The following is a 23,526-nucleotide window of genomic DNA, read 5'->3' as shown; positions in this document are numbered from 1 at the left end:
CTCTCAGTTGTGGGTCCCCTTGAGGTGCGTGCGTGGAGATGCTCTTGTAGCCTCTAATCTTGCCATTTATCCCTCTACTCTGAGAACTTCTATGTCTTCAATAAAGGTCTCTACAGTAGCCTCACAAATCTTGCTTCTGGTCCTGAATTCCCTGGACCCCTTCCGGTACCAATTTTAGTTCTGTGTTTCTGAAGCTCCCTAGACATCTGAGGTAATCTCAAATTTGACATGCTCAGAGCAAAACTCACTAATATTTTCTGACCGCTATGTATCCATCCATCCACTTATTAGCATTGGGTCAGGTGCTGGGGATGAGGATAAAGCATTTCTTGGACTTAGGGGCTCAGAGTGTGACTCAGAATTAAAGACTTGGAATTTATGAGTCAAAAAAGGTAAGACTGATATATTCCCAATATTCACAGTTCATTAGTGTACAATGAACCTGCAGCTAAGGGAGACAAGATGGCTAATTTAGGCCACATTTACTATTTGCAAAGACCCAGAACTATTAATTTTCCAATTTCTATCCAGCCACTACAGTGAGATCTACAGCTGTTATAGTGTCTTAATCTCAATGGCCAATCAAAAGCATGCTGTGTCTTCCTTTTGACCATGTCTCATATCTGCCACCTCCTTTCCTTTATAACCACCCCTGGAACTATTCCAGGTCACTACCACCCTATGAAATCATGCTGATCTTGGTTGCAGACCTGTTTATTACGTCCCTTGTCCTCATCACCTTCCATTGACTGACCTATGCCATCCAACTCTCCCTCTATCCGCCCTCCTCCAATTCAAGCCACACATGGGTATGGGTAAACTTCCCAACCCTTGATGAGCACACCACTCTCCTGTAATGAATCTCAGATCTTCATCAGCACTGGCCGAGCTGGTACCTACAGAATGTCACCTCCAGTAGGTGTTCTGTGGAAGGGATCTGCTCACAGGGAAATGCTGCTTGAACTCTACCACTTGGACAATCACCTTTGCTTTCCACATAGTTTTCCCCAAATTTGTTTGACTGCCCCCCAAACTGCTTTTCCAAAGAATACACAATACCATCTCTCAGACCCAGTGTCTCCAGAAAAGCACAGTGGGAGGCAAGGAGCTGTAGGCTGAACATGACAGACCCCCTTCCCTCCACTCACCTTCCCAAGCAGAAACTGTTCTGTTCACTGCTGGTCACCCTGCTGTGAACAGAATGCTTCCTTTCCCCATGGCTTCCACGATTTCTCTAACTGGGAATACTCCCCTCCCTTTCCACTTAATTAAAACAGAGCCTTTCTCCAATGTCTGGTTCTGATCTCTTCTGTGAATTTTTCCCAAAGCTCTCGGCTGAGATTTCTATAGCTCATTCACCTGTCTCAGAAAGCCAGGTTTTGTACAGGAAAAAAACTCATGTGCTATGAAGCTAGAGAAATGGCACAATTTTCTCATAAAATAGTTTCAAAAGTAATTTAAAGGTAAGATTACATTACATGCACATTCTGTATTATATAGAATGATCTGATCTTCAAGCAGGAGATTTACGACCAATAAATAACTTACCTTGAGAATGTAAATTAATATAACCACTATAGATAGACAACAATATGGACTATATTTAAAAATATAAAAAGATCACTATCATATACACATATATGCCATTACCCAAAGGAAATGAAGTTGGCACACATGAAAGAACCCATGTTTATTAAACATTAGTCACAATAGCCAAGCTATGGAATCAGCCTAGATACCCATCCACAGATGACCACATTGAGAAAATGTGGTATGTACACACAATGGAGTATTATTCATCCATAAAGAACAGTAAAATCATGTCATTTGTAGGAAAATGCACAGAACAAGGGGTCACCATGTTAAGTGAAAAAAGAAAGACAAGTAACCACATGCTTTCTCTCACATACACGAGGCAGGATAAGCCAAAAGGTGACCTCAAAATGCTAGAAACAATTAGGAATTTAAGGGGACTAGGGAAGAGGGAGACAGGAGGGTGAGAGGGAAGTTAGAAGGGTACATATGACTGAAGCATGATGGATGGTCACATCATAGTGAAATCCACTAATACGCACAATGAGCATGTGTTTATAACTGTGAAACAATCTACCATGCCTGACATGGAGAGCTCTAGAATTACTGGAGAAAGACACTGACAGGGTTCTATGCCTTCATTCTCATTTGTTAAAAAAAATTATCAAGAGTCCATGAATGAAAACTATAATGAGAAGAAAACCCAAACAGTGTATGTATGGAAAAGGCAAAAGGCACCATGGATTCCACAAAGACCACTTAAACTGTAAATGAATTTTTCAGAGTTTCACTATGGTATTATTTTCTATATAATATAAACAAATTGGCCTATTTAAAAGTACATTTCTGTGTGTTATTACTTAAAGAAAATGGTTTGCTTCCCAATGGCAAGAAGAAGTCCTGTGATGGGACTACCAACTGGGCTGCTCACCAGGATTCAAAAGCATATCAAAGGCCATGATTTAACATACACTCCTAGCTTTGGCTTAAGCAAGAAAGCCCATGAGGAGACCTGAGGTCATTCTAGTTCCTACATAGACTTGGAAATGGATAGGACTTACCCATGGGCTATACTCAACTCCTGCCAACCACACATTTCCCATCCCACTGCCATCCACTCTTAGAAATTAACAAGAAGAAACTGAGCAGTCATCACCCTGGCTCTCCACTGCTAGCTGTGAAGAACACAGGACCTTGAGGATCTTAGTATGTCTGAAACTGCCTCAACTGGCTGCTTGCTCTTAGCTTAGCCACTTGCCTGCTCACTCCAGCAATCCATTCCTGGTCTTTTCCATATCTCTAAACTTTACCTACTTTCAATTTCGATTCTCATCCTGACATGACCTCTTACTGGCCTTACCCCCACAATGTCTGGAGACACCCCCCCCCCGCCTTGTTGTTTGATATCTTGGAGAATTTTCCGACATGACAGAAGGTTCAGACTCAACCTGCATCTTCAACTTCATTTCCCACTTAACTTTTTACTGCCTGAAAACTGACTGGCTCTTGGGACCTTGGATGAACCATTCCATGAACACTTGCTTAGAATTTTGTTCTCTGAAAGTCCTGTCCTGTGAGATCCACTCAAGATTTCTTTCAAGAAGCTCTCTTTAACTTCTAGACACAATGGCTTACACAAAACATCCACCCAGAGGAATGCATCTAAGGAGAAAGAACTTTCTTGAAGATTCACAGCATATAGGGAGCCTATTATTTCTCAAACTTATGCAGCCATGAAAACACAGATGGAAGGACAAGGACCTGCTAAGACAGTGGCACTTCCTACAAGTCTCTTCTCCATTTGGCTTGCACAGCCACAGTAAGGCCATTAAATCCAGCTTTGAACTTTCTCTACTCCTGGTGTAGTTGGTCTCCTTTCACTCTTCTATGCATGTTAAGTGGGATGTGACGAGCGAGGAGGAGGTAGCTTAATACATAGCACACACCAAACTGAAAAGCTGTTAGCAGGGCTCGGGGGATGGATCAGTGGGCAAGAGTGTATGGTATTCAATGTCGAAAATCTGAGTTCAAATCCCTAGCACCTGTATAAGAAAGTCAGACATGACCATGTGTGCCTGTAACCCCAGCACTTGGGGGTGGGGACAGACACTTGTGGATCCTGGCAGCTCACTAGACAGCTGGTCTTCCTGAAGCAGTGAGTGTCAGTTTGGTGGGCAACCCTGTCTTAAGGGAATAAAGTGGAGAGCAATAGAGAAAGACACCTAATCGTGTCCTCCTCTGGCATCTGCATGCACGTGCATAAAGTGCACACTTACGTATACAAGAGGCACACAACATATACCACACACACACAGCTGCTAGAAACTTTCTTATCTAAAAGATACAGTATTTTTATCTATGGTATGTGTGTATGTGCTATCAGGTATATATGTGTTCCACGTGCATTCAGGTGCCTGTGAAGCCAGAAGAGGAAACAGAGGCCCCTGGAACTGGAGCCACAGGTAGTTGGGAACCAGCTTGGGTCCTTTGAAAAAAGTGTATGTGCTCTTAGCCCCCGAACCCCCTCCCCAGGCCCATTACTTTTGTGCTGAGGCGACAGGACAGCGTGGTGCTGAGTCTGGTACTAGATAACCTGTAAAGTCAAGGGCCGGATCATCCCTGTTCGTGGGTGCGTGATGCACGTGGTGTCTGGTACAGACTATATAATCAACAACTGCTTATACTTAGTAGATTAGGACGAAGTCGTTTTAAATCCTGGGTGGCTTCACCTCCACGAGAGCATCTAGAAGTGACTGGAGACAGTTTTAGTGGTCACGGGGGCATCTGGTGGATGAAAGCAAGTGCACAGTACACAGGACAAGGATCCATCATCCATCTACAACATCAATGGTGCTAAGGCTGAGAAGTCCTGCTCGATAGTTAGACTAATCTGGGCTGAATTTCCAACTACGGACACCAGCTGCCTGGCCTTAAGCAAGCTATGAGATTTGTGTGCTCATCCCCTTAGTTTTACATTGGACTTTGATTATATCTTTCGGGGTTGTTGTAAGGTGATACACAGCATCCTGGGCAATCAATCCATAGGAAGTGGAGACCACTGTGGCAGGTGCATAGAAAGTGTGACCTGCCAGCATTCTTGCCATTGACCTTCAGTCAGTGTCTCACGTCAATCACGGCCCTGCGTCTCAAGGACTTGCCATGTCAGCCCCAGAATGGAGAATCTGGCTGAAGCAGCCCCGCACTGCACCCCCACTTGGCGTGACTAGATAGTCGGATTTTGTTCAGGTGCTCACCAGGGGCTCGATGGTGAAAATGTGATTCAGGAAGAGCATGCTGTCTGCTTGAACGAGCTTCCTCTGGTTCTCAAAGGTGCGCGAGAGGATAGAAAGGCGTTCTCGGAGCGAAGGGTCCAGGTCGCACTCTTCAAGAAACAGGTTGGTTTCCCGCTTTTCCTCCTTGCTCAGATCATCACAGACCCTAAAGAAAATGAGGAAAAGTAAGGGTCCCTGTGGGTCTCCCATGAAGTACTGTGTGCGGTCTCCCCTCCTGGAGGCGGTCCCTCCCTGCCCTGAGTCTGCAATGCATGAGTGGGTGACCTGGTTTTGCCTTCTCACAACTTTCAGAGACTGAGTTGGATGATCCTTTGTCACTTCCTTCCAGAAGTCCTCTGGGATTTCTTTCCCACCGAAAGCCCTTCTGTTTACTTCTGAGCCAGCATGTATCTAGACAAATATTTCCTTTTAGGTAATTGTGTTTTTCATGCTTATTTTTAAATTATTTAACATCTGCTCTGCCTCTCACATGGCAAGGATGATTTTGTTCCTGTTAAGCTTGCCTCGCTTTAATTCTTCCCCAGCTATTTGTTATCTAGGGAATAGAATGTGGAGCTGGAGAGGGCTGGGTTTAGATACTGATTTTATGATCTATTTCCTAGCTCTGAGACTCTGTGGTCTTCCCAATTCCTCTCAGCCTTGGTGCTTGTTCCCAAAATATAGAGATGACGGGAGGAGAATTCCCAACCTAAGAGACAGGGTTTAAAGGCGATCCAGGCCATGGTTCAGTTTCCAGCATGGAGGCGGTGTTCGGTCAATGCTATCTTTCTGCCTATGCCATGCATTTACATTTCTAAGATGTCAAGCTTGTAAGATGTTCCAGTCCTACCCAAAGATGCCACCTTCATTCTCTCTCTAGTTCCCACTATTGACCATGGTCAACGAGAGGACAGGCTCTTCCAACCCTTTCTAGCTGCCCTCACCTCTCTAGATGACCTGGACTCTGCAGACTAGCCTGCACCCCCCTGGACACATGCTGCTGTACCCAGCACTGTACTGCTGCAACCCCTGTGCTGGCACATACTTAATGAGCTCTGGCACCTGAGGTCACTGGGTTCCTGTCTCAGATCTGGCTTTCTAGATGACTTCATACAAACCAGAGGCTCCATTTTGTCAAATGGTTCTTTTAAATAACTTCAGTGTTCTGAGCCCTTTGGCTATATAACACAAGGAAATCAAATAAACGGATCCGGTGTATTCTGGATCCAAGGAAGAAAGCAGCCTGCACTTCCCTTGTACTGCTAGGTGAGAAGCAGTATCCAAGGTAACCAGTCCTCCTATGTCACTGGTTCGGAAAGAAAGGAACCCAGTTCTTTTTCATTTTGCTTGTTGACAACTCTCTGAAAGACTTATATCATTTGTGTGGTGGTTTGGATGAGAATGGCCCCACAGGCTCACATGTTTGAATACTCGGTCCCTGGTTGGTGAAACTGGAAAACACTAGGAGGTGTGGCCCTGTTGGAGGAGGTGTGTCACTGGGGGTAGGCTTTGAGGTTTCAAAAGACTCAGAATATTCATGCTATTCCCAGTGTGCTCTCTCCCTCTTGCTTGCAGTTTGAGATGTGAGCTCTCAGCTGTTCCCGCCTCCATGCCTTCACTCCACTATCAGGAACTCCAACCCTCTGAACTGTAAACCAATTAAAACTTTCGTAATAAGTTGCTTTGTTTGTAGTGTTTTATGACAGCAATGGAGAATAACTAACATAGTTTGAAACAAACTCTACCTGTAGAAGTAAATCCTAAAACAATCATAGATGGAAACAAAGATCCAGCTATATTGACCTTCTTTAAAATATAGGGAAGAAAAGGAGGTAAATTGTATGGAAGGGCTTCAGATTCCCTGAAACCAGAGTTATAGATAGCAGTGAACCACCATGTGGATGCTGGGAAGTGGATCCTGGTCCTCTGCAAGACCAGTGAGTGCACTTAACCATGGTGACATCTCTCCAGTCCACTTAGCATGGTTTTCTGAGATTAAAAAAAAAATCAAGTTACAAAATGTTCTGTACAGAGAAACCCCAGTTATTTTATTTTTAAAAAGGAAACAAGGGAAGAAAGTCATACTCATTTTGCAAAAGAATACATTCACAGACACTAAAATATCCTTTAGATTTTCTTTGGGTCATATGATTAGAACTGACTTTATCTTAATCATGGATGTAATTTTTAAAAATTATACATTCACAGCATGTTTCTTCTAAATTAGAAAACAAGTCAAGTTCAAATTCCGTGTGAATCAGTTCTTAGACTGCAGCACTGCAGACTTTTTCACAGAAGCCTGCTGAGATGCAAACACTGGCATGAATGAGCCCAGGGTTCCATCATGGGGACAGAATGGGAAAAGATGCAACAGGGCATCTTGCAGCATCAAGAGCAATGGGTTAGACAGACACATAGTGCCAGGAAACGCCTTAAAACACAGAGTCTAGTTTTTGTTTTCAATAGAAAATTGACTGTGAAATGTCACAGCTAGCCATCGAAATATCTATTTTCTGAAACAATATATATGTATGTATGTATGTATGTATGTATGTATGTATGTATGTATTTCATGACTAGATGCACATAAAAAGACATACATTAACATATTACAGTGGTGTCTCCAGGAGAGCTCATAGGGATGGAGTTTGGGATGTAGGGGAATACATACAACGTCTTGTGTCAGTGAGGATGGCAATGATGATCAGGGGGCTACAATGAACTCAACTCTTCTACTAAAAATGAAACAATTCCCATATGCTTCTCCTTTTCTAGCGATCTTGGATGAGCAGCAGCCAGTACAAGGTGAAAGGAAGGAAGGGAACTCTCAGATGTCTTTCTCTCTGCCCTCGAGGAAGAGTTGGAGACCTCTATGAGAGCCTGCAGAGGGGAAGTGCACCAACCCTGAGCAGCATTGATGCCTACAGGGCGCTACATAGCTGTGCACGGCTTCACCATCTTGTCCTTGTTGATAATCAGAGTTGCTTGCCTCAGAGGTGGCTCAATTTTATAGATGAGGAGACCTCTCATAAGGAAGCATTTTAAAACAGGCCATCCTTGTTTTTCAGGAAGTATATGAATTTCACCATTTTACAAATGATCTGGTGGCTACTAGCCCATGGCCTTCTGAGAGTAAGTAGAGACCAGCCCTTACAGCAACCTGTAAAAGGTAGTATAATGGTAAATCTCCAGGAAATGGGCCTTTGAGTATGTCTGGGAGGGACTATCCAGACTGGTATAATTGGGTTGGGGATACCTGCCCTCACTGTGGGTGGTACCTGTCTGTGGGGCGGGATCCTGAATTGAATTAAAAGTGGAAAGTGAGATGAACACAAGAATTAGTCACTATTTGCCTCCTGACTGTGGATGCAGTGTGGCCAGTTGCCTTACACTTGTGTTTGCATGATTTCTCTGTCATGATGGATGGTCCCCTTGACCCATGAGCCAAAATAGACTCTTTCTCTCTTATGTTGATTTTGTCAGGTATTGTGCCACAATGAGACAAGTAACTAAAAAGTTGATAACTAGAGGTTGAAGAGACTAAAAAGTAAGTTCCATGGCTTTCAGAGCTGGAAGAAACACTTCCATGTCTGCCTATGACAGGAAAAAATAAATTGAGCTAATGGGGCCATCACTTCAAATGGACTGTGTGACCCTAGACAATGAGGGACTCTGTGATGATGTGATAATTGCAGGTCTAGAGGCTTCTGTCCTGCTTACCAGGTGCCATTTAAGCCTTCAGAGCTTTTGTTTTTCGATGACACCAGGGAAGGAGCCCCCAAACATAACTAAAACCAAAGTCATTACAGTAACGCAGGTGGCAGGCTCAAATATCAATTAAGGTTGAATTCACTGGAGAGATGTGTCATTTCATGCACCTGACTGCCGAGTACTAAATCCATGCTAACCACAGTGTGGGCTATCCATTGAGGATGGTCTGAGGTCTTGAGCAAATGTAGAATTAGAGCCACCTGCTCTTGAAATAATGACTGTGACCCTGCTGGAGATATGGGAGCAAAAACCCATAAGGAGCCCACACTGAGTCTCTGAATACAGGGGAGGTGAGGAGAATACAGCTAAAAGCATCTTGCAGAGTGCCTTCAGCCAGTGACAGCAGAGGAGGAAGGAAAGGAGGAAGGAAGGAAGGAAGGAAGGAAGGAAGGAAGGAAGGAAGGAAGGGAAGGAGGATATAGTCCTTTCTGAAGAGATTAATGTCTTTTCTAGCTCCAGAGAAACATGAAGAAATAGAATAAAAAGGTGATTTCTTAAAGGGGTCCTTATAATTTCAGATTCTGAAGATATTTTGTTTGTTTTTAAAGAGAAGAACAACTTTAAAGCTCAGAACTTCTTCCTAGAGGAAGGGCATCTTCATGGCCAGAACTTGGAGCCTGGGAATAGCCCCATGTTTCTAAACCCAGACATGTGTCCTAAGGATCCAACAGTGTAAGACTGGCAGGCAGAGAAGAAGGTCAGTCGTCCCAGAATGGAAAAGGCAGGGGCTCAAATTCCTCCACTGGGAAAAGAGACAGCCACATCTTGGCTCACCAAGATTCTGTGGGCAAGATATCATGATGGATGGACAGGAGTTGAGGCCATTTGTTAGAAGGGTTAGCATTTCATAGTGACCTTTGAGCAAGTTTCAGAACTTGTAGATGAATGCTCAGGATGAGATGGAAGCCACTTTGCAAAGAGACAATTGAGGGAAGATATCGGAGTCCCATTTGGTTAAGTTACACTAAGATTATATCTTAGGTCCTTGGCATGCTGAAATGTGTCTCTGACTAAAGGCAGGCCCCTCTATTGCAAGCTCAGGACCAAGGTCAAAACTTCTCTCTGCAGTTTAAACTAGAGATGCTGGTGGAGGAAGGGGAGAGAAGCAAGAAGCTGCTGTCATCAGGAGCAAGAGCACCACATAATACAAAGGAGTGGATCAGGGGCAACTGCATGGACCTTGCTGGAGAATACAAGAGGGGCATTGTCCTGCTAGTTAATGACTTTGGTACTGTTTTAGGGGTGGCGGGCATGCTTCTGCTCTGTATGCTGCTCATGTGTGGCCTGGGTGCGGTAATATTTTGTTTATACTATAACAAATAAAACTTGCCTAAAGATCAGAGAAGCAGAACTGCCAGCCACTAGCTCTTACCTCTACCAAACCTCTAGACAGAACAGGGTATTCTGTCTCTACAAGTCCTCAGACTGAATGCCGTCTCTATGAAATCTCAGACTGCCCCTGAGCTCCTGTCTCTTCCTGCCTTATATTCCTTTCTCCACCCAGCCATATCACTCCGTGTCTACCTCCCTAGTGCTGGGACTAAAGGCATGTGATCCCAAGTGCTAGGATCACCTTCGAGTGAGTTCTGTTTCTCTTTTAGACAGATTCAATCTCATGTAGCCCAGGGCAGCCTTGAACTGACAGAGATTCATCTGCCTCTGTCTCTCAAGTGCTGGGATTAAAAGTGTGTGCCCACCACTGCCTGGCCTCTATGGCTCACTAGTGGCTTAGCTCTGCACTGTTCTTTGGGCAAGCTTAACCTGTTATAGCATAAACAAAATATCACCACACCTGGGGTATAACCTGAGAAAGTTTAATAAAAGAGAAGACCACAACCATTTACATAAGTACAGGCAGCCACACTCACTGTTTAGTAAGGCACACACAGCCTTGTTTTGGAGAGAACAGTTGGCAATTATTTCAGAGACAAGAACCCAAGGTGAAGATAATCATGTGACCGTCAGGCATGCTGGGAATGCATCAAAGAACAAGAGAGAAACAAGGAGAAGAGCCCACTGTTGGTCAAGTTAGAGATTAGGCATAATATGGCTTGCTTCGAAGAGGGAAAGAAGGCAGGGCAGCATCCAGTAGACACTTTCTCTAGGAAACACAAGTCACAGTGATGTATGTCACCCAAAGAGAAAGCAAAGATAACCAACCACATTTAGAGATCTAAAGGCACTTTTCCAGTTCATTGTTTAAAAACTGGGCATGACCCTAAGTGATAATGTGAATAAGGCTGTGATAACTGTGATATGCAGATACCACTATGGAGAGCTAGCTGATTCTTGGGCCATGCACCTACAAGTTGCATACACAGACAATACGGGTTATTATGTATTACTGCACAGTAGAGCCTCATTCTGTTATAAAAGAAGAATGCAATTGCGGCGTTTGCAGGGATAAAGCTGGAACTGGAGATCATCATGCAGAGTGAAATATATCAGCCCCACAAACACAAGTATTACTCATTTTCTCTCATATATGGAGGCTAACCACAGGAAAAAATAAAATGAAATGAAACTAAAATGGTGAGTACTGGGATGTGAAAATGGAGACCAGGAAAACCTAAGTGCAATGGAGGGTGCACATGATCAAAGGTCACTACAGACACCTCTGAAATGGAGATGCCATAAGAAAACGTATTTTACACAATAGACAGACTGTGAAAAGAGGGATTGGGGCTGGGGAGATGGCTCAGTTGATAAAGCACTTGTCATGCAAACAGGAGGTCTAGAGTTCATTTTCCCAGAACCCATGTAAAAAGCTGGGTACAGGATGCATGCTGATAATGCCAGCACTGGGGGTGTGTTCATAGGAGAATCCCTGGGGACTCCTGGCCAGCCCAGCCAAGTCCAAGTGTTCCAGGTTTGGGGAAAGACCCTGTTTCAAAACATAAGGTATAGAGTGATTGGGAAAGAAGACCAAGAGTACTGAGCTAGCATGTACAAAGCCCTGAGCTGAACCCCCAGTACTTGATAAGACCAAGCAAGGTCGCATGTACCTGTGAAGCCTGCTATGGGGAGATAAGGGGCAGGAGGATTAGGAAATCTAGGTTATATCTGACTACTTAGTGAGTTTAAGGCCAGATCTTGTCTCAAAATGAAACAACAAAAACCCAACCAGTCAAACAAACAAATAAAACAGGTTAAAAAAATATTAAAAGGCTAAGGGTGTGGGTGTCTGGGAAATGAGGTTGGAGACAGAACTTGTGTCTGATGTTCTATTCTGGTACCTTCCATACCTGCCATTTCCTCCCTCCCTCCCTTCTTTCTTTTTAACTTTAACTGTTAAAATTAGCTTCTAGATACTTTTTCTGGACACTGGCCTGGTACTAATGCCATGCTATACCCACGCCAGCCACGTGGAGAAACAGTTGAAATTAAAGCTGCATTTTCTCCTCCTCTCTGAAAGGCTCTGCCAGGAGGGCAGCTTAGGCAAAGCTGCTGTGATTCTCCTTCCACCATCTTCTCTGTCCCCACTCTCACTCCAGCCTGAAAGGTGCTCTTCCAGTTGCTGCTCAGCAGGCATTACCACGAGAATCAGGGCAAATGGAGCCGGGAGAGAGGGTGCTCCCCCTGCACTACAAATACAACATTTCCTTTAAAATTCCCCCATTGTGTTAGCATTTATTAACTGTACACGTGAGAAGGTTTCATTATGGTATTTCATAGTTATATAGTACTAATAATTCAAGAAAAAAGTTCATCATTAGCGTTCCTAAACCTTGAGGTCCAGAGAGGCTTGCAGTCGGGGAGGGCTTTCCTTTGCACAGGAACGACCCTGTGATTAAAGCTCATCGCCTGATGAGTGAGGGAGCCGTGGGAGTTTCTGCCCACTGTGTCCTGTCATTGTCCTGGATCCCTCTGATTCAATTAGGGGCAGTGCGCTGGGGGACTTCTGCCTGCTCTCCGGGGACCTGAGACTTTTATTTTTATTCCACACTAACATGGTTTTAAACAAAGCCTTGAAGCTTCCCAGGGCGAATCCTTCATGGAAATGGAGAGGCAGAGACTGAAGTAAACGTGGAAGTGTTAATTCAGAGAGACCAGAAGGAGATGAAGTGAGCCTCAGCTTGCCTCCCTTCAGACAGGCAAGGATGGGGTCAACCGAAAGAAACATCCAGAATATAACCAGGAGGCAGGGAGCTGAAAGCAGCTGGTTTTACATTTTCCTAATCTCTGCTGTATTTGAATTATCATTTTTCTAAAGTAGACTATTAAAGATTCCACAAAGAAATCATTATTAAATTACACGGTTCAGAGAGACTGGGCGGTGCTGTGAAAGCCAAGAACATAAAAGTTATTGCATCCACACACTTCTTTTTCTTCATTCTACCTGTTTCCCAAAAACACCTTTTCACAAATCGAGGGGAAAAGGAAAAGAAAGAAGTGACATTGATGCCAGTCCAAAATGGATTATTTTGGGGACTCACTGCAAGAGCTGAAAATTTTGGTCAGGGCTTTGGAAAGTAATACACACATGTAGATTAGTGCTTTGATTTTTAAAGAATGGCATATTTTTAATTAATTAAATCTTTAATTATTGCTACACCATGACCAGGTTAAGTTTAACAGCATTTGATGTTACAAAGTTCCTAAGAGCACCCCACACTGGAGCCAGTTTCCCAAGGTTGGACATTGTGGTGATTAGGAATTTATTATAAAAACAATGCTTCCCGCCCCCCCTCATTAACTGGATTTACCCCTGCTTCCTGCCCCTCCCTCCACATTAACTGGATTTACCCCACTGTACCCCTACATTGCTGCTATACAGGTGGTTTCTGTTACAAACCTGTATTTTTCTGTGTCCTCCTCTTCCTGGGTAGCAAATATCTTCCACTGGAAATGGGCAATGATATTAGCACGATTATGGATTGTTATCGTCCGCTGATTGGCCAGAGATATGTAGGTTCTCTCCATGATCAAGGAATTCTTGTCCAGTCTTATATTCACATCTATGGCAGCTCCATAGAGACCTACAAATACCATTTCACCTAGAAATGAACAAGGTGGAAACACACTTCAGGATGTATTCTAGGGCCGGGAGCTGGGTCACTTGATAGAGTGCTTCCCGTGCAAGCATGGAGGCCTGAGCTCAGTTCCTCAAAACCCCCACAAAAAGCCAAGCATATGCCCAGAACCCCGGATCTGGGCGAGGGGAGACAGATGGATTCCTGAAGGTTCACTGGCCCGCCAATCTAGCCAAAGGTGAGACACTATCTCAAAAAAATAAGGTGAACCCAGGAAGACACCTGACACTGATCTCTGGCTTATACAGGCTTGCATACACATAAAAGACTAGTTCTAGAATGGTGCTTCTGGCCTTTAAAGAGAATCGAGGCTCGGCTCAAGGGAATGCAGACCAACCATTACATGCTTCATTCTCCCCAAGTTCATCAATCCAGACTCAGACATGGTCAGAAAGCTTAATTATTGCCCTTTGTTGAAGTCACAGGAAATCAAACTATCTTTTTCAGTCATTTTAAGAAATATAAACCATGTATAATATAAATTGTTATGGGAGGTTATCTAAGGATTTTCTTCTTCATAAATTCTTTTCGGGCTTACAGCCTAGCCAGAAGTACCATGCTCTTCAGAATTACAAACACCTGCCTCATCTTTTGCTCCAACTTCATCTAGTCCCTGGTTCTAAAAAGAGGGAGTCAAATATAATTGAGAGGAGCTGGTCATCCCCAGGGGATTTATGTCCTCACAGGGTTCAGAAAACAGATTAAGTAAGTTAGAAACTGCAAAATGACTGAAGAGAAAACACATATCCAAATAGTAATGACAACAGAACACATAGTGCTGTACTAGGGCAACATATACATTGAAAACAAAAACAAATGCCATGAGATCATTTTTAAGGGAATATCGGGAGCATCCTCTCTTAGCAAAGCAACAGTTGCAGACTGCTCCAGATTCACAGGTGTGTGAGGCCACTGGGCATTCAAGAAGATGCAACTCAACAACTACACTCTGTTTGACTCTGCAATGCTACAGTAAGTATATCACTCTAATGTTCAAATAGAGAAAGGGACCAGAGAGATGGCTCAGGAGATAAGAGCACTGAGTGCTTTCCCAGAGGACCCAGGTTCAATTCCCAGCACCCACATGGTGGCTCACGTCCTCTTGCAGCTCCAGTTCTTGGGATTATGACGCATTCTTCTGGCCTCTGGGACATCAGACATGCACATAGTGTACAGACATAGATGCAGAAAACACACACACACACACACACACACACACACATACACACAGAGTAATTTTTTTAAAAACAGAAAGCATATACTTAAATACTATGTACACTTCATGGATCTGTGCTGTACCCATTTTAACTAGAATCCAGAAAGCATGATTATTCACCCTTTGTTTTTCAGCAACCATTAACCACAGAAAGGAAATGGTCTCCAAAAGGAGTGGCACTATTAGGAGATGTAGCCTTGTTGGAGTAGGTGTGGTCTTGTTGGAGGAAGTGTGCCACTATGGAGGCAGGCTTTGAGGTCTCATATGTGCTCAAGATACCGCCCAGTGTCTTAGTTCACTTCCTGCTTCCTGCAAGATGTAGAATTCTCAGCCCCAGCACTATGTCTGCCTGCATGCCACCATGTCCCACTATGATGATAATGGAGTGAACCTCTCAACTCTAAGACAGCTCCCATTAAATGTTTTCCTTTGTAAGAGTTGCAGTGGTCATGGTGTCTCTTCACAGCAATAGAAACCCTTAACTGAGGGAACAGCGTATAAGCCAACGGACCACCTTAGTAGATCAATAACTCAAGTTCTGAGAAGCTGCCTCCAGGATGGGATGCTCTCTTGCAGCGGCTCCGTGGAGCCAAATGCTGTTCATTCCCAGTTAATCTGGACCTGGTTATAATTTAGAGTTTAAAAATCAAATATGTAATTTTTCACTATTTTTCAACAGTAATCTATGTGTTTGTGTTCATTTTCATAGCCCTAGTCAAGTGGATCAGAGTTTATAGGTTCCCAAAAACTTTTATCAAAGCTTAAAGAAAAAGTAAACATCAAGCCTTTGAGTCTAAATTTTAAAGATGATATATAGATGATAGATAGATAGACAGACAGATAGATAGATAGAATATGTGACAGATAATCCAATTTTAAGCACCATAAAAGCATGCACAAGGAAACTAAAATGTTTCCATCTCCTGCATTCAAGCCTAGGCCTGAAGTTTTGAGGAAAGACATGTCAATGTTTCCATTGGCATCCTTCAGAAAGACTTTGAGACTTCCTGAAGAGTGAAAGGTTTTATTTTTTTAATTGAGTCTTCTCTCATACAATACATCCCAACCATAGCTCCCCTCCTTCTACTCCTCCCCCAGATCCACTCCTCTCATGTTTACCTTTAGAAATAGGAGGCCTCCAACTAAACATAACAAAACAAGATACAATAACACAAGGCAAAAGCCCTCATATCAAGTCTGTACTAAGCACCCAATAGAAGGAAAGGGGTCCCAACAGTAGAAAAAAGAGTCAGAGATACACCTGCTCCCACTGTTAGGAGTCCCACAAAAACACAAAGGTAACAGCCATAACCTTTGCTATAAATCCTGGTACTAAAAGAACTATGCTTCCACGATGATGGTGAACTGGGAGGAGATTGACCCTAGTTTACTGTCAAATATCTTGCTGAAATTGCCTCAAGCTTCGAGTTTAAGTAATTCACTGATTCTGAACTGAGATAATGAAAAGAAATAACTTGTTTTCCTTTATAGAAAGTCGTCTGCATCCAAAATTCCAAAATTTCCAACAGCACACAGCCAAATATAATGATACTTGTAAAGAACTACATACAACTCCATGTGTTAGAACTAGCAACACGTGAAAACCAGAAATGGGCTCACCAAGAGCAGATACCAGGTACCATCAGATAGAGACCACACATCGATTACACTTAGCATGTTCATAGAAACAAATGGATGATCTTGAAACTATACCCAGAGAACAGGAGATTGAAAAAGGATCTTAAATGTGGGGGAATGGCCATACTCTAGGACTTTCAGAGAAAAATAAAATAACCTAAACTTTAAAAAAGAGTACAAAGGAGAAAAAAAAACTTTTAAAGGATACCTATAATAAGAGAATTTTGTTTTTTTATGAAAGAAATTAGTGAAATGAAAAGTGGTTCATAAAATACAAAAGGTAGCATGAGGAAATAACATGATTATAGGGGTCTTGTGAAGACCTCAGGATGGCAATGATTATGTCTAGCCAAGATGATATTTCAAGATATGATAGGTAAGAATTTTCTGGAATTAAAGACATCAGCTCATAGCTCCAAAAACCCAAGGGAATTCAAGTGGGGTAGACTAAAGGAAATGTATACCTAAATATATAACAACAAAACAGATGAAATCAAAGACAAAATTCTGAAAGCAGAAAGAGACAAGACATTGTCTCTAATGGATCCACGGATAGAATTATACCTGATGTGTTAACTGAAACCGTGGAAACTCAAAAAACAATGGAATGTTATCTTCAGCCTGACCAAGGGGGAAACGTGACAAACAAGAAGTCTATAGCATTTTTCAGTTTTTAAATTTTTGTCTGAAAATGTCGTTATTTTGTTTTACCTTTCAAGGATACAGGAATGCTAAAATGCCCCAGTTTAACCGTGTTCTCCTTCTGCACCTTAACGATGCCATGCTGCATCTTCCGGCTTCCCCAATATCAGCTAAAGAGTTTGTCACCAAGATTATGAGCGTTCCTTTTAGGACATTTTTTTGGATTGTGGATCCTTTTATAGTGCTCTGTTTGCTTTTAAACAATAGTATGCCTATGTTTGGCTTTCTTTCTTTGTATAAAAGATGTGCTGAGCTCCATGAATTCATGGATGAATATAATTTAATATTTTTAGAAAATTCTTAGACAATATATCTTAAAACACTTTAAAATTTTTCATTCACCTTCTTCTCCATTTCTGAGGCTCCAGTTATACACATGCTGATCTTTCGACTGTGCCCTGTGTGATTTTGCTTTGTTATTTTTCTCAAATACTGCTGTTTCTGTCTCACTTTGAGCATCTTTGATTGGCCTATACTTAGGTTCATGAATCCTAGCTGCTTCCTTATCTATTCTTCTGCTAAACTTATGTAATTTAAAATTTTCAACATTATATTTTTTTCAGTATGATGTTATTTAAAATTTGGTGAATATAAAGCAAGTCATTCCCAGGGAAAACATACGAAATGAAAAATTGCCACTCATACCTGTAGGCGGCACAGCTTAGAGAAAGCATCGAAGGAACCAGAATTGTTTAACATGGACACTTATTTTCTTCAAGGGAAGGAAGGCCTGGATGTTATCTAACAACCTGAAGATCTTTTTGCTATCCTATGGAACCAGTCTTTCCCTGAATCCCCCCTCCACATCCTTATGAAAGAGGTTCCATGTACTTTGCATTCTCCACCAATAGAATACATCCTTATTCCTATTACAAATCCTTCCTCCTTAAGCCCTTACCCTGAGCACTGTTTATCAGTTAACAGACCCATTCTTATTCTAAAGGATACAGATGCTTTGCTATAGAGGTATATTTTGCAAGGGAGTTTGTAGTCATCCCTGAAGCTTTGGTGCGATAATTGTCAGATAATTGGAGACTGTCCCCTAAAGTTTTACTGTGTTTCAATGAGTAGGAGAAATAAACTATGAGGTCAGACTCTGGAAGTTTTGACCCAGCCTGCTAAAATGGTGCTGACCTGAGATTTACTCTTCACCTCACGTGGATGTTTCCCTGTCAGCTTCGAGGCTTGCAGGGACCCTGACACATACCCACCACTGCACTAAAAGGACGATACTTTATAACTAGGTGGAGTCTACTTCAGGAATGTGATAGTGGTTCTTTATTGGAAATACATAAATGTATCACAAATCAAAGGAAGAAATGGTATATCTTTCATTGATGCTGGAAACAAATTTGCAAAACTCAAAACACATTTTATAAAAAGTCTATAAACTCTGCCTGCCCCAGGTGTGATAGAGGAGAAAGTAGGGAGTAGGCCTGAACTCATCGGCACAGGAAGATTTCCTGAACAGGACCCTAGAAGAATAGGCATAGAGAACAATTAATAAGCAGGACCTCATGAAACTAAAAGGCTTCTATACAACAAAGACATCATCATTTGAGTGAAGAGGTACCTTACAAAATGGAGAAAAAACTACTAGTTATACATCTGACAGAGGGTATCTAGAATATAAAAAGAAACTAGAGTTAGGTGGGTCATAGGCCCTAACGAAGACTTAGTATTATTAATCTGCTAAATGGGCATAGTATTAAACCAACTTCTAATGGCTTAATTGGTGTTATACCCATTGATCAGTGCTTCTGTGGACCCTTGTCAAGGAAGCTTCTTTTTAGTAGTGGTAATTAACAGAGAGACCTACAACTGGCCAAAGTACAAAGAATTAATAAGAGACTATGGAATTCTCAGCCCTAAATAGGCATCTATGCCACATCTCCTCCTCATCCCAGGGCTCAGAGTTTCTTACAGAAGAAAGTGCAAAATTTAGACTAACAGCAGAGGTGGATGACTGCAAGGAAACAGTGCTTTCCTGACTGTTGGCTGTGTCTCACTCCTAGGAATTTATCCTGGAGATGAGCTGGGACAAGAAATTCAAGGATTTTAATATGGTACTATTGCTAATAAGAACAGAATGAAGAAGTTACATATGGATCAGAAGATTGTGAGATACTTTTTATTACTTCTAAAAGCAGAGCTCTTCGTGGGCATGAAAAAGCACAGCCATGAGGAAGGATATACAGGTGCAAACGCATTCGAAGAATGATTTATATTGTATTTTATATTCTGTATACAGAAGGAAGGTACTATGCAGTAACATTTGCATTCATTTGCATAAAATATCCAAGAGATTAATAAAATGATAGCAGTTTGGGTAAATGAGAAAATATGAAAGCAAGAATTTTAAATTATAATTTTACAGTTTTTTTTTTACATTTTTAAGCATATGACTGCATTACCCATCCAAAATCTTTACTGCAAAAAAATGAATTGTAGGGCTTACAATAAACAGGTAAAACTGCTAGGCAGCTGAGTAATACAATAAATATAAAATGAGATACCATCCCATAATCAAGCAAGTTAACAAAAAGTCAGCAGTTGGACAGTGCTCTTTTGGTACTATACTGGCAAGGATGTGGAAAACAAAATTTCTCATGTATTGCTGAGGAAATATAAACTAGTATAATTGCTTAAGTCCATTTACAACTCAGAGAAACTTCATATAAAATGTCTTTGTAACCCAGAAATTGTACCTATAGGCATTTATTCAAAAAGAAAATCCCCAGCTATAGGACATTGCAAAAAGATTCTCAGGGCAACACTGCCTGTGGTAACAACAGTAAAGTCATGAACAGAGTAAATAAATATTCAGTAGGAGAATAGATAACATGGTATTTTTAAATCTGAGGAGATGGCTTTCTCAGTAAAACTCCTATTGTGTAAGCATGAGGACCTGAGTTCAGATCTCCAGCACCCGTGTAAAAACTAAGCATGATAGTGTGTACCTTTAACCTTAGCACTGGAGGTGCAGAGACAGGCAGATCCCCAGCACTTACTGGTCAAGCAGTCTAGACTATCAGAGTCTCTATGTTCAATAAGAGACCCTGTCTCAAATAATAATAAGAAGGGTAACAGACAAAGACACCCAACATTGACTTCTGGCCTCCATAGACATGCACATACATAAACACAGAGTTAAAAATTATATATACATACATACATACATACATACATACATACATACATACACAAACAAAGGGCCTATCTCACACCAACCCACAGATCCCAGAAAGGGCTATGATCAGGTTGGGATTGCTCACTGCAACAATGCACCTGGTAGAAATAAAAAATAACTACCATATCTTTTTCCAAGAGCCATCTATTATATTATTATTATTATTATTATTATTATTATTATTATTATCATCATCATCATCATCATCATCATCATCATCATCATCATCATGATCATCATGATCATCATGTTATTTTCCAAAACTGATCAGATCCATAGGAGAGGAGTGTGGTGGTTTGAATGAGAATGGCCCCAAAGCTCATATATTTGAATGTTTGGTCCCTAGTTGACTGAAATGTTTGGAAAGATTAGAAGTATGGCCTTGTTGGTGTGTTACTTGAGAAAGGCCTTGAGGTTTCAAATGCTCACACCATTCCCAAGTTGTTCTCTGTGCATGTTTGTGTCTCAAACTTTAAGCTCTTAGATACTGCTCCAGTGCCACGGCTGCTTGCCTGTTGCCATGTTTCCTGCCACGATGGCCATGGACTCTAATCCTCTGAAACTGTAAGCCCCCAATAAACTCTTTCTTATATAAGTTGTATTGGTCATGATGTGTTACCACATTGACAGAAGGTAATAATAACAGAAGTTGGTACCAGGGAGTGGGATACTGTTGTGACAAACCTGACCATGTTGTTCTTTGAGGGATTGTGGAAGACTTTGGGACTCTGGACTAGAAACATAGTTAAATGTTGTAAGCAGGGCTTAACCCATCCTTGTAGGTGTATGGAAGAAAATAGAGCATTGTGAACTATGGAGGTCCAGCTCAAGAATTTTGAGAAGACAATATTAGAAACTGGCCTAGAGACCATCTTGACATGCTTTGGCAAAAATATGGTTGCTTTCTGCCCCTGTCCTAAAAATGTGCTGAGGCAAAATTGAAAACTAATGGATAAATTTTGCTGGCAGAGGAAATTTCAGGACAGCCTAATATTGATTCTGTCACATGGTTATTAATAATCATTCTTTGTCAGGTCTGCAATTAAAAGAGCAAGTGGGGCAAAAAGAAATACAAATGTACCATTTAAGGAGAAAAAGAACACCAGGGGATTTAAAGTTGGAAGCAAGGCTTGTGTAGAAAAAGATGGAAGGTTTAGTAAAAGGCCTGACGAGAAATGGGATAAAGGGAGTGTGTCCTGAGGGCAAGACCCTTCCCAGCTAAGCTTCCAACAAGTAAAAGAGAAATGTCTGTGGAATCTTCTGCTCTTAAAACAAAGGTAATCTTAGGCTACAAAGGAAAACTTATCCAAATGTAATTCAAGGAGGCTCAGGCTCCATCCTAAGCAAACAGCTGCACTTGCTGCACCAGACACATGGTTTTGGCTCTAGTGGCATGAAGGATACACTCGGAAAGGGATTGTGGAATCCTGCCTTATAGATAAGAAGAGCCACTGAGGCAAGGCACATGGCAGGGGATTTCTGCATGGAGGCCCTGAGAGGTCACTGTATGAAGCTGTAAAAGTCCAGCCTGGATTGTGTTGGAGATCCCAGGATGTTAGAGGTGCTAGACAGTGAAATATATGCCAACAAGAGCTGTACATCGGAGGCAGAACCAGCCCAAGAGAGAGAGAGAGAAGTGTGCTGCAATCAGGAATGCAGGGCGGCTGGACATCTGAACCTTTTGCCACCAGACATGGAGCTCAGACATGGAGCTATAAGATTGGAGTTTTCTCTGGCGGGTTTCAGTCTTGCCTTGGTCCAGTATTTCATCACTAGGCACCTATTCCCCCCGCCCCACTTTGGAATGATAAAGGATATCCTGTGCCAGTGTATGTTGGAAGTATGTAATTTGCATTTGTAATTGTAGGGGGCCACAATTAAGAGATTGCTTTGAGTCTCAGAAGAGACTTTGGACTTTTAAACTGTGTTGAGACTGTTATGGACTATGGGGACTTTTGAAGTTAGACTAAATGCATTTTGTGTTATAATATAACCACAAGCCTATGGGGGCCTGGGAGTGGAATGTGTTGCTCTGAATGAGAATGGCCCCCATAGGCCATTTGGATGCTTGGTTCCTAGTTGGTAGAATGTTTGAGAAGGATGAGGAAGTATGGGCTTGTTGGAGGAGGTGTGTCACTGGGGGTGGGCTTTGAAGTTTCAAAACCCTTCACCATTTCCAGTTATCTCTCTCTCTGTGCCTCATGCTTGTGTCTCAGGATGTAAGCTCTGAGCTGCTACCCCAGCATCCACTCTGCTTTCTTACCTGCTGACATGATGCTCATGGACTCACCCTCTAAAACTGTACACCCCAATAAACTCATCTGTCTACAAATTGCCTTGGTCATGGTTGCTCTTCACAGCAATAGAAAAGTAACTAAGACAGGGGGCATGGGAAGAGCTCTTTCCTTGTTGGAGTACTTGCTTTTGATACCCATTTGCCTAAAGATAACCTTTAAAAAGGTTCTCCACACCCTAGCTATCTAAGAGGCACAGGATGGAGGCGGTGGCAAGCCTGTGGGGATGCAGAGGCTGTGTGGCTTTGTTACCCCTTTCTGTGTCCTTGGACTCCCTGTTCCCACTCTGGTTCAGTTTCTGGGGTTGAGTGCTGCAGTGCAGGTTAGCCAGAATCATTTATTATGTCCCAGGAAAAAGAAATTTCTTGGGAGCTCTCATTACATTTTGCCAAGTTTACTACTATCAATCAAGCAAAACCAAACATGAACAAAACTCATTTTCCAAAAACTAAATGTGAAACTAGCTATGTGCACAGTACATCCCTCACTGTGGCTTCAGAACTTGGAGACAACAGAGGACACAGATACATGGAATAAAATACATGAGGGGAGCCATGGAGTCTCCAAGGAACACGATGATGGAGAGAGTGAGTACTTCTCATCTCTTGTCAGGGCAGAGTCAAAGTCACCGCTGTCACATGCATACCGCTCAACCTAAACTCCCTGTCAGCACTCTGTTTGGGACGCTGAAATGGAACAATCCGAGCTCATTAGCTATGTGAGCTACTTTTCTTGTCTCTGACTAAAGGCCTGACAGGACACAACTTAATCGAGAAGGGTTTATTTATAGTTTGAGGTGATGCCGCTCACATGGTTGGGAGGTATAAGGCAGGAGTCTGAAACGGCTGATCACATTGCATTTATAGTCAGGAATCAT

General features: G+C 42.2%; 1 protein-coding gene across 2 annotated transcripts in view; it reads right to left on the bottom strand.

The window, feature by feature from the left end:
• Positions 1-23,526, bottom strand: part of Hydin (HYDIN axonemal central pair apparatus protein) — a 323,803-nt gene that overhangs the window by 252,672 nt on the left and 47,605 nt on the right. For both annotated transcript variants that reach the window (XM_035442673.1, XM_027405997.1), the window contains exons 7-8: positions 13,372-13,573; positions 4,788-4,971 (exon numbers count right to left, since the gene is read on the bottom strand). In XM_035442673.1, the coding sequence (XP_035298564.1) occupies positions 4,788-4,971; positions 13,372-13,573 (386 nt within the window). The remainder of the gene's footprint in view (positions 1-4,787; positions 4,972-13,371; positions 13,574-23,526) is intronic.

The sequence above is a fragment of the Cricetulus griseus genome, chromosome 3, assembly GCF_003668045.3.
Source record: "Cricetulus griseus strain 17A/GY chromosome 3, alternate assembly CriGri-PICRH-1.0, whole genome shotgun sequence".
NCBI classification, from domain to species: domain Eukaryota; kingdom Metazoa; phylum Chordata; class Mammalia; order Rodentia; family Cricetidae; genus Cricetulus; species Cricetulus griseus.
This window is presented reverse-complemented; position numbering and strand designations above follow the sequence as displayed.